Source organism: Echinops telfairi, unplaced genomic scaffold, assembly GCF_000313985.2.
Source record: "Echinops telfairi isolate 266 unplaced genomic scaffold, ASM31398v2 ScPeMD7_2573;HRSCAF=3158, whole genome shotgun sequence".
In the NCBI taxonomy this organism is placed as follows: Eukaryota; Metazoa; Chordata; class Mammalia; order Afrosoricida; family Tenrecidae; genus Echinops; species Echinops telfairi.
The window spans coordinates 10681874-10694359 of NW_022106471.1; the positions used below are offsets into that span (position 1 = coordinate 10681874).

Genomic DNA, 12486 nt, shown 5'->3' on the forward strand with positions numbered 1-12486 from the left:
GAAGCAGGCCTGGAGGGGTTATCGAACCCAAGCAATGCAAGGCAACAGGATCCACGAGCCTCAAGTTCAAGCGATGTAGCACCAGCAGCGTGGTAAAGCAGGTCTTCAAGGAGCCTCAAGCTCTATCGACATGATCCATGGACTGGCCTCGCCCACAGGTAGTATAGCTCACAGTTGAAACAGATAACTAACTAGCTACAGCAGCAGCATGCACGCTCCAGCATACTTCAGTTTCCAGAAAGCAATAGAGAGTGAGGTAAGCCTTGCAGAGCCATTTATCTCTTTGCTGTCCAAACTGTGACCTGATTGATCCCACATGTTCCTATTGGCCAGCTTGGCACAATAAACCTACTTATCACAAGAACTAATAGATTTGGATTTCAGATACACACACACCCTCACCTCCACCCCAATCTCCCAATATGGACCTTTTTGGAATCGTACTTAAAACAAATTAACTGAAATGTGTGTGTGAGAGAGAAATTTGCACTGATTCAGTATTGTATCACAGTAAAGAATTACTGCTTTGGCCCTAGGTTTGCAAATATTATGGTTATATTTTTGAAAAATATGAGATACCGTACTAAGAAATTTTACATGAAATGATATCTGGAATTTGCTTTAAAATAGTCTAGGAGGAAGGAGAAAAAAGAGCTGATGCCAAGGGCTCAAGTAGAAAGAAAATGTTCATGGCAACATATGTACAAGTGTGCTTAATACAATTGAATGATGGATTGTTATAAGATTTGTAAGACACCCCCCCCCCAATAAAAATAAATAAAATAAATAATAATAATCCAGGAGGAGTGTATTTCATAAGTTGTTGGGGGCCGTGGAGTCAATGCCTATCCATAGTAAACCCAGGTGACAGGGTAGAACTGCCTTGTTGGGTGTTCCTGGCTACCGTCCTGTGGAATCAGATCACCAGGTCTGTCTTTCACAAGAGCTGCTAGGTGCATCCAGGCGGCCAGCCTTTTGTTTAGCAGCCAAGCCCTTAACCATTGTGCCACCAAGGCTCCTTTTAGTGAGGAGGTAAACTTGACAACCAAACCCACTGCCATGTAGTCGGTTTCTACTTTAGCAACCCTGTATCAGGTTTCCAAGACACTGTAAATCTACAAGAGCAGAAGCACTGTCCTGGTGCTTAGCAATGGAGTGCTCACCTGTGACAGCACCCCCAGGCCTCTGTCAGGAGTACAGAAGTGCTACAGACGAAATGAGATTGGCCTTGGATCAATAAATTCAAAATGATAAAATGCTGCCACAATTGTAATTTTTGTGTGTGTGTCTAAAATGTTCTGTGGTAAGTTGAAAAAGAAATTAGACCTACCATACTATTATCACCATGTGGTGTAGTGGGTGATGCCTCGGACTTCTAACCACAAGTCAGCACTTTAAAACCACCAGCTGTTCTGCAGGAGAAAGATGAGGCTTTCTACTCCTGTAAACAGTTGCTGACACAGAAACCCATAGGGTTCTCTCCTGCTGGGTTGCTCCGAGTCAGAACCAACCCCGTGCCAGAGAGTTTGGTTTTTGGTTTGTAGCAGGTTGATAAGAATGATTCATGTCCTCAGCTGCTATCTGAAAGGTTGGAGGGTCAGATGTACCAATACGTGCCTCAGGAAAAAATGGCCTGGCAATCTTACTGGTTTTTGAAATTCTGCTTTTATTTTTATTTAATTTTTTTGTTTTAGCAATCTAATTCTGAAATACTACCCATTGAAAACCCTGTGGAAAGGGGAACGTAGGAGGGGAGGGGAGAAAGGGATGGGGGAGCCCACAAACCCAGGGAGTAGAATGCAGAGTGGGGTTTGATCAAGTACAATGTAGCCAAAAGAAATTACTGAGAGTAGGATGAAGGTTGAACATGATAGTGCGGCAGGAGGAAAGTAAAAAGAAATAGAGGAATGGACTAGGAGGCAAAAGACATTTATAGAGGTATAAACTTAGGCATGTACATATGTAAATACGTTAATACATAACGATAGGAATATAGGTCTGTGTGCTTAACATTTATAGGTTAAGTAGTAAGGTAGCAGATGGACAGTGGGCCTCTACTTAAGTCCTCCCTCGGTGCTGAAGACAAAATGGGTGCATAAGCTAACATGACGAAAGCTGATGATACCTGGCTATTACAAGATAAAGTGTTTGGGGTCTTAAAGGCTTGAAGTTAAATAAGCGACCATCTAGCAGGGAAGCAACAGCCCACATGCAAGAAGCACACCAACCCTTGTGGTCACAAGGTGTCTACAGGATCAGCCATTGGGCATCAGAAGACCCAAAACAACTTTTTCTATGAGAACTGGGGGGGATCAGAATGGAGACCCAAAACCCATCTGTAGACAATTGGTCATCCCCTCACAGAAGGGTTACAAGGAAGGGACGAGACAGCCAGGGTGCAGTATCGCACCGACGAAACACAATATTCCTCTAGTTCTTTAATGCTTAACTTACCTCCTGCCCGCCCCCGCCCCCGCCCCCACCACTATTATGACCCCAGTTCTATCTTACAAGTCCGTCTAGATTGGACCATGCATACTGGTCAAGATAAGAGCTCTCAACACACAGAATCCAGGACAGATAAATCCCTCAGGACTAATAGAGTAGTGATACCATGAGGGGAGGGGGAAATGGGAGAGGAGAAAGGGGCAACCTATCACCAGGGGAACAAAAAACAAACATGAGTGAAGGGAGACAGCAGACGGTGTGAAATTCGAAAATAAAAATATAAATTATCAAGGCTGCATGAGGGTGGAAGAGCAAGGGAGAGGGAAAAGCTGATATCAAGGGCTCAAGTAGAAAGAGAATGTTTTGGAAATGACAACATAAGTACAAATGTGCTGGATATAATTTTTATAAGAGCTGTAAGAGCCCCCAATAAAATGGTCGATTAAAAAAAATTTTTAAGAAAAGAACTAGGTGGCAAGACACTTACAGAAGTACTTACAGAGGCATGCACATATGTAAATATATTAATTAGGTATATGGTCTATATACATATATTTAAATGTTAAGTATTAAGATAGCAGATGGTCATTGGGCCTCCACTCAAGTACTCCCTCAATGCAAGAACACTTTGTTCTAATAAGCTGGCATTCTGTGATGCTCACCTTCCTGTGCGATTGCAGAAGTCAGAATGGTTGCGTGGGCAGGTGTGGTGAGGAAAGCTGTTGGTGGCCAGTTCTTAAGGGATGTAGCACCTGGAGTTTTAAAGGCTTTTGAAGTTAAACAAGCGGCCATCTAGCAGAGAAGCAACAAACCCACATTGAAGAAGCACACCAGGCTGTGTGATCATAAGGTATTGACGGTATCAGGCATCAGAAGACCCCAAACAGATATATTGATGGAATTCATGGTGGTCAGAAAGGACACCCAAAACCCATCTTTAGACAATTGGATCTTCCCTCACAGAAGGGTCACGAGGAAGGAACGAGTGAGGCAACGGTGCAGCACGCACCAACAGATCACACGTTCCTCTAGTCCATTAATGCTTCCTCTCCTCCCCCAACTATCTTGATCCCAGTTCTACCTTACAGATCCAGCTAGTCCGGATCATGTACAATGGTACAGATAAGAGCTCTTGACACACGGAATCCAGGACAGATAAACCCCTTGGAAAAGTAGTGGGAGTAGCAATACCAGAACCAATTACGATGATCGACGTGTAACACCCCCACCCTCACCCCCAGGGGGACGAACAACAGAAACATGGGCAAAGGAAGACAGTGGATGGTATAAGATATGAAAATCATTTATCAGAGGTCCATGAGGGTAGGGGAGGGAGGGGGAACAAAGCTAATACCAAGGGCTCAAAGCAGAAATAAAATGTTTTGGAATGATGGTGGCAACATATGTACAAAGGTGCTTGATAGAATTGATGTATGTGGATTGTTACAGAGCTGTAAGAGTCCCCAATGAAATGATTTGTTAATTGAAAAGAAAACCCTGTGGAGCTTGGGTCTACTCTGATGTAAGTGGGGTCACCATAAGTTGCATTCAGTTCAGCGTCCAGTTTAATATACCAAAGTATTGAGTCTGTTAAATAGAAATAGTAGATTTGGGCTGCCACGCACTAATCCTGGAATCTAAAAAACTGAGAAGTGTTTCACAGACAAATTCAGGTAGCAGGAAGCTCAAGAAATTGTTTTCTGACTGGCTTGGGTACAGTTAAAATTGAATCAGCAATTGTGGTGCGGGTTGTTAAGCAAATAGCTCTGAACTAGTACAGAGGGAAGAAAAACTTTCAATCACTTTTCTTTCAGGCACCTCACACTGTCACAGACTGATATGGCAGCATTAACGGGAGGAAAGGTAATGGCTTGTCTCTATTAGACAATTTGGTCATGACAAAATTCCAACAGTTCTTAAACGGACGTTTGCTTTTAACAGGGATTCCCCTTCTTGTTTCAACATATTCGTGATGGCATCAATATCAGACAGACCTGCAATCTGATTTTCAGTCTCTGTCGATACAATAATCGACTGGCAGAACACGTGAGTGCTAAGACAATGTCTTAAAGATTGCGCCTAACTTTTAAAAAGACTTCTGAAAATCTCCTTTTTTTGTTTTAGATTGTGTCTATGCTTTTCACATCAATAGCAAAGTTGACTCCTGAGGTATGTCGATATTTTTTAATTCGTGGTTTTTAACTGGCAGCACTTTCAGATGAGCCTTTCTAATGGTTCTTAATAACAAAGAAAAAAAATTATCAAGGTTCTTCCTGTAAGACTTTAAAAGTATATAACTTTGGATACTCATCATGTCTTAGTAACACAAAGAATAGTATAATGTCAATTTACAAAAAAGTATACTAGGGTGTCTTATAGATGTTAAGCTTTACAGTCATCTGGCTAGGAGTGTATATCACGTGTATATACTTAAGAGAAAAATTAAACTAATTAGAACCCTATAAAGATTAACATGCTGTTAAATGTCATCAAGTTGATTTTTAACTGATAGCAACCCGATGTGACCGAGTAGAGCTGCACATTACAGAAGTAGGTCCTCAGGTCTTGTTCCTACAGAACCTTTGCATCAGTTCAGACCACCAACCTTCAGGTTAGCAGATGAATGAATGTTTAACTGTTAAGCCACTAGGCCCCTTAAAGATTGAGTAATATATTGGAACAAGAACAGTGTTGTGTACCACATGGTTAGTTACTTTAATGAAAATCATTTAAATCACACTTTATACATTTTTCAGTAGAACATGGGTCAGTAAGAAAAATTTGTGATTTTTTTCCCCCTCTAACAAAATGTCCACATTTTACATTCAGAAAAAGACTTGTTTTCTGTTCAAGTGATTCCCACATGACTTATTTTTAATGCTGTAGCTGATCCTGCTACTTTATGATAGTGTGTTAGACCGGGTTGACTACATAAACAAATCCAGAGACATTCATCTATGTACAAGAAAAATCTGTCTATCAAAGGGCAATTGTATATGGGGAAACCATCTCAGCCCAGTCCAGATCAAGTCCAATATTAGCTCATAAGTGGTTGCAAAGTTGTGTAGATCCATTGGCAGTGGACCCATCTCCACGGCTTTGGCTGCCATCAGCTTGGATCAAAGTGGCTTGTCAACAGGAAGGCGAAGGCAGAGACAGAGTGGGTGGTAAACCTCCATGGAGAAAAAGTTCTCAGAAGGCCATGCCCATAGGAGGCATCATCAGTCTGTCACCTGATTGAGAGGCTAGATTCCACCCTTTGACCTATTTATTAAGTTAACATGAAATTATGTAACTACCACAGTTAAAGGTTTATATGCAGGAGTAGTACTGAGCTCTGTTAGCACTAGTGGTTTACATTTGTGATACATAGCAGAGTGACTGAGTCACGGTCACTCAGTGGCAATGGGTTTGGTCTAGAAGGATGTAAGTGTTTGTGGATTCCAATTGTCCTTTAATACACAATCTATATGTGTCTTACAGGCAGCCAATCCTTTCTTTAAATTGTTGACGATGCTCATGGAGTTTGCTGGTGGGCCTCCAGGGATGCCCCCCTTTGCATCTTACATTCTGCAGAGGATATGGGAGGTATGTTTAGCAGTATGTTGTTAATAGTTAAATTTCTCTTTTTAAAAAATGGTTATAATATTATCAGTTTAACTACTAACCCTCTTACTTGTGTATCTTGAAATGAGTTTAGCAGGTCCTGGGAAGAACAGAAATTTTGGTTCAGAAAATTTGAAAGAAAAAGTTCCAGATATTTTAAAGGCTTTCTGTTTGAGTCATAAAACACCTTAGCCGATATAAGGTTCTCGTTACCCTCCCTCAAAAGAGGATCAGTCCACAAAGCCTTAAAAATACCAGTAAATCAGATGTTTTCAGATATTGACAAAAATGATAACTAAAGCATCTACAGTGTCTTTGCTTCCTAAGTTATTACTCACTTTCATTGAGTCTATTCTAATTCATAGTGACCCTGTAGGACAGAATAGATAGAACTTCTCCTGCAGGTTTCCAAGATTCCATACAGGAATAGAAAGCTTCATCTTTCTCCTGTAGGTTTCAAACTGCTGACCTTGAAATTTGAAGCCCACCGCATAACCCTCTATGCCACTTAGGCTCCTTAAATTATTAAGGTCATAAATTTTTTCCAAGTGAGTGTTGGGAATTTCTACCCTCTAGACCAGGGTTGGCAGAGCTTTTCTGCACTGGATGACATAGTAAATAGTTCAGCCATACAGTCTCTGTTACTGATTTCTGCAGCATTTTCCCCCAGCAGGAAACAAAATTTCACAGTCACATGCTATTCTCTTAAATCGGCCATCACAAAAACTGAGGTTCAAGCAACACTGCTTTTATGAAAAAATTCACTGTGACCAAAGAGAACCTTCCCAGGTGACGCCACTGGGTCCACTAACTCAGAGCAAGTTTCTCTACGCTCACCTATCAGGGAAAAGCTCCGTTCAGCCCAGTGCAATTCTGGCTTTGGCAGGGTACTCCTTCGTATAGTAATAGATTGGGCATGGAAGAGAGAATCCAGATAAGAAACTTTAGAGAGTTAAAACACGCTTATTTATTTAAATAGTTAAATCCTTTTATTGGGGGGCTTGTACAACTCATCACAATCCACACATACATCCGTTGTGTCAAGCACTTTTGTACATTTGTTGCCATCATCATTCTCAAAACATTTGCTTTCAACCTGAGCCCTTGATAACAGCTTCTCATTTTTCCCCCTCCCTCTCCACTCCCCCCTCCTCCATGAACCCTTGATAATTTATAAATTATTATAATTTTTTCATGTCTTACACTGTCTGACATCTCCCTTCACCCACTTCTCCGTTGTCTGTCCCTCAGGGAGGAGGTTATATGTAGATCCTTGTCATCTGTTCCCCCCTTTTCCCTCGCCTTCCCTCCATCCTCCCGTAAAAGCACTTTTAAATACATTTTTAAACTTAAGAGATAGAATTCTTTCTATGCCCATATTTATTACTTGTTATTTTAAACTTATTTTGCACACTAATAAATTTTGAAGATTGCATGGTGATAAGTGTAAGTGAATTTTCAAAAGAGTGTTGGGGAGGGCATGGATGAAATGTGGTTCAGGTTCTAGTTTTCAGTATACTTAATTTTTGTGTTAAATGTTTAAATAGCACAGGTATAATCTAAACTAACTGTTCATTCAGTTGACCTTATATTCTTTCTTGACCCTGAATTCTATTTGTTTGTAGGTGATTGAATACAATCCTTCTCAGTGTCTGGATTGGTTGGCAGTACAGACACCCCGAAATAAGCTAGCACACAGCTGGGTTCTACAGAATATGGAAAACTGGGTCGAGCGGTTTCTTTTGGCTCACAATTATCCTAGAGTCAGGACTTGTAAGTCAAAATCCAGAATTTAACCAAGCAATTGTTGTTGTCATTCCAACTTTAGTGTGTTTTGTTTTAAAGGTGAGCACAAAATGCCCATTGCTCAGGACCTTGGAGATGTTCTTAAAGGCCCAGGTGAATAGTATGTGGAAACTTAGGGTCATGCTCCACACTAGTTGCAATGGTTTTGTTAGGTAGGAAACTAGTTTTCACTGGGTGGTTTCACCACTTTTGTTTTCTCGCTTGGTGGAGTGTGGGTCAAGGCAACGCTTTCCAAAGGCTGATGGTAATGTAGTAATAAAGACATTTAATAATTGAGAAATTATTTACTGAAATAACATCAGTTAAATGATAAACAACTTTAGTAACACAGGTCAGTAATGAATAAAAATCTTGGAAGACAGATGAACAAATACTACACATAGCTATTTCATAGGCTAGAAGCTTGCTTGTAAATACACGGAACATATTCAGCCTAGGTACCAGTGAAAGAAATAAGAATCAGAATAAGTAACTTAAAAAATTTTTTAATCATTAAAACCTTATATCCTTTAAAGAACCTAAAAACACATATCCTACCTTTGTCCACTGAGAAGGGTCTAGCAGGAGTGAAACCCCCATAGCACATCATCTAGTCACCAGCTCTTGATTTCTAAGCAGCAGTCTCCAATAAGAACAATCCCCCCTCTTAACTATGGGTGAGTGTAGGGCAGGGATTACACAAGATGACACAAGAGCAGCTTGTAAAAGCAGAAGTAAGGAAGTGCTCCTACATATAATAATGGTACATCCCAGGGATACAGCCCCACCTAACTCATAGAGCACCCAGTGTCCAAAAGTGGGATGAATATTAGCCACAAAATATATAACAATAGCACTAGATTATAACCTGAAGTGTAAGATCAATACCCCCAAATCCATAGTGATAAACATAAATAAATGGGCAGAAATGATACAAATCTCCATGCAAAACAATTCCAAATTTATGTCAATCCCATTCTCAGGAAGTGGAGCTTAACACCCCACTGTTTGAATGTGAGCTTAGTAATTTGCTTCCAGAGTGGGAGAGCATGACTTTACCGTGGAGACACCTGACAAATATCTCTTCAGCCAGGTGATTACAGTTAACATTTCCATCGCTGATAGCATATACCCTTGATGTCATATAGCCTGTGATATGATGAGAAAAGCCCCTTAGCGCTGCAGTCTGCTGAATCTAACTACAAGAAAACATCAAACACACCCAAATTGAGGGATATTCTGAAAATTACCTGACCAGTATGCCTTAAAGCTGTCAAGGTCATGAAAACAAAAGTCTGAGAAACTGACTCAGACAGACCAGAGGAACGGGAGGAGACATGATGAGTAAAGGTAACATGGTATCTAGCTAGAGTCCTAAGTAAAAGGACCTTAGTTCAAGACTCATTAAATCCTTATAAAGTATGGCATCTGGTTAGTATGCCCTTGATGTTCCTTAGTCACAACCAAGGTGTCACAGTCATAATACGTTACTAATGCTCAGATGCCGGTGGGCAAGAACTACAAAACTCTTTTCAGGGGAGAAGATAGAGGGATTAGAACTGGCGCTCTACAGGTGAACTTGTTTTTGCTGCCAATGTAGTTAGCCCCACTGGAATGTCAGAGCCAATGTGTGCACTGGTCAGTGTTCATGTTCAGTCCCCTGACCATAAAACTGGTTGTTTCACCTAGTATTCATGACAGCTCTAAAGATATTATATTCTTGTACATTGCAGTGACAATGTGAGTTGATGTTATGAAAGTATATACTGAGAATTCGAAAATCCTTCAGGGGTTCTAGCGTAAGTCATTTATCTAATATATGAATATTTGATGATAGCACTATTGTGAAAAATGTTAAACTAAATGTTTAATAGTTAGGAAATAAATTGTAATATTCCATGAAGACTATCAAAATGAAAAGGTGTTTTTGACATGCTATAACCTGCAAAAAGGACTATTTGTACAAATTGGCTTTCGAGAATGAAAGTAACACATGTAGAAGAAAAGCTACAGAGAAGTACAACTTTCCATTTTAAAGACTAGAGAGAGAAGATAGGCGAAAAGTCTAAAGGGAGCCCAGTGTTGCCATATTAAAATGGAAGTAAGTTCATTCTACGTTCTCTGTAGTATAAAACTAGGACCAAGGACTCACGGTGTAGCAAGGCAATATTTAAATAAGGCGAGTTGCTCTTACAAATTAACTTTGCCAATTTTTCTCAAAGATAAAAATGTGGGCTTTTTTTCCCCGCAGCATAGTTTGTTTGTTAACAAAGAGTCTTTAATAGGAATGAATACATGGTGACATATGTGGCAAAGCAAATAAGGCAAATGAGATCTGTGGGTTTTCAGAACAGCCTCTCAGTGTGTTTGAAAATGTTCTGGAAAAAAATATTGGGATGAAAGCCTGAAACTTAAACTGCGTGACTTTATTCTAAGTAGAATATACTTTGTTGGTTAGAATTTTATAAGAAAGTTGATCGGAAAGATGCCTGCATAGCCACGCTTTCACAGTTCTTACACATGGCATAATTGAGTGAAACTGCCAACAGTTAACCAGAGCTGTACATGAGTGAAGAGTGGCTTAGAAAATGAGTATTGTGTGTGTCTGATTTAAAATAAGTCTGCAAAGTAGAGCTGAGTGAATTTTAGAAGTACTAACTTAATTTACTTTGACAGTACAATGGCACTTAGCACTAGTTATAGGTAAAGCCGCTGTTAACCTAAAGTTAATGTTCTATAATTAGTGTATGTAGTATTTTATAAATGACTTTTATATGGAATTTCTCGTTATATCTTTTGATAATCCAATATAAATGTGTTTTACTATTGTTTGTATTAAATGAGGAAGAAATACTTTGATTCCCCCAAAAACATTATAAAGATTTGATCAAGGCACCAAAGGGCCAGAAAGACTTGGGCACGTCCTTCAGTAAAGCCATGTCTTCTGAGAAAGAACAAAGGGGGAAATCGTAAAAGCTTGGGAAGCTGAACAAGAGAGGTTTAAGAATGGTTTCTGCTGGTGCCATTGTCATCACCACCTACAAAATAATGTTAGAATGGAAGGTGGTGTTCCCAGTGGTAAAGCCGAAAGATCTTATATGAGGTGTTCCGTGTCCTTCCGTTTTTATTCATTTAAATTATGAAAGGCAAGAGTGGCTTTGTATTTAATGACTGCTCTTCAGTCTATATTGTATCTTATGAGGGTCTGACAGTTTTGTTTTACATTTTATAGCCGCAGCTTATCTTCTGGTGTCCCTTATACCAAGCAATTCATTCCGCCAGATGTTCCGGTCAACAAGGTCTTTGCACATCCCAACCCGGGACCTTCCACTCAGTCCAGACACAACAGTAGTCCTACATCAGGTCTACAACGTGCTCCTTGGTTTGCTCTCGAGAGCCAAACTTTATGTTGATGCTGCTGTTCATGGCACTACAAAGCTAGTGCCCTATTTTAGCTTTATGACTTACTGTTTAATTTCCAAAACTGAGAAGCTGATGTTTTCCACATATTTCATGGATTTGTGGAACCTTTTCCAGCCTAAACTTTCTGAGCCAGCAATAGCTACAAATCACAATAAACAGGCTTTACTTTCATTTTGGTACAATGTGTGTGCTGACTGTCCAGAGAATATCCGCCTTATTGTTCAGAACCCAGTGGTAACCAAGAACATTGCCTTCAATTACATCCTTGCTGACCATGATGATCAGGATGTGGTGCTTTTCAACCGTGGGATGCTGCCTGCCTACTACGGCATTCTGAGGCTCTGCTGTGAGCAATCCCCTGCATTCACAAGACAACTAGCTTCTCATCAGAACATCCAATGGGCCTTTAAGAATCTCACACCACATGCCAGCCAATATCCTGGAGTGAGTAAAATAAAATTGATACTCTTACATCGGTAGCTTCAAATTGAATGGAAATACCTATTTTAGTGGTAACAAAATAAGTATAGTTTAACCATTCTTTCTTAGCATATATTTGTTTGACTACACATACAAAATGATATTGTTATATAACTGATAAAAATATGAGTAATTTTCTTATCTCTGGTGAAACTTTACCTGTTTTCATTTGTAAAAACATCCATCTTCTATTCCCAGTCTGGGGAAATCAGCTTTGTGGTGTAATTTTGGGGAAATGAGTACTTCATTCTTGAAAATTTAGATCATCGTCAAGCTGTACATTGCTATGCTAAGACAATATTTATCTTAAGATTGTAGTGTAAAAAAAAAAAGATTGCAGTATATTTTTTAAGCATTTTATTAGGGGCTCATACAACTGTTATCACAATCCATACACACATCAATTGTGTAAAGCGCATTTGTACATCATTCTCAAAACATTTTCTCTCCACTTAAACCCCCGACATTAGGTCCTCATTTTTCCCCTCCCTCCCCGCTCCCCCCTCCCTCATGAGCCCTTGATAGTTTATAAATTGGTATTATGTCATATCTTGCCCTGTCCGACGTCTCCCTTCACCCACTTTTCGGTTGTCCGTCCCCCAGGGAGGAGGTCACATATAGTTCCTTGTAATCGGTTCCCTCTTTCCTACCCATTCTCCCTGTTTCGCCACTCACACCACTGGTCCTGCAGGGCTCATCCTCCCTGGATTCCCTGTATTTCCAGTTCCTATCTGTACCAGTGTA

At 40.0% G+C, this 12486-nt stretch overlaps 1 protein-coding gene across 1 annotated transcript in view; it reads left to right on the forward strand.

The window, feature by feature from the left end:
• The window catches only part of USP34 (ubiquitin specific peptidase 34), a 175820-nt gene that overhangs the window by 140027 nt on the left and 23307 nt on the right, over positions 1–12486 (forward strand). The window contains 6 exon segments of the mRNA XM_004710200.3: positions 4263–4311; positions 4390–4494; positions 4573–4617; positions 5932–6036; positions 7680–7827; positions 11072–11706. Of these exon segments, the coding sequence (XP_004710257.1) occupies positions 4263–4311; positions 4390–4494; positions 4573–4617; positions 5932–6036; positions 7680–7827; positions 11072–11706 (1087 nt within the window).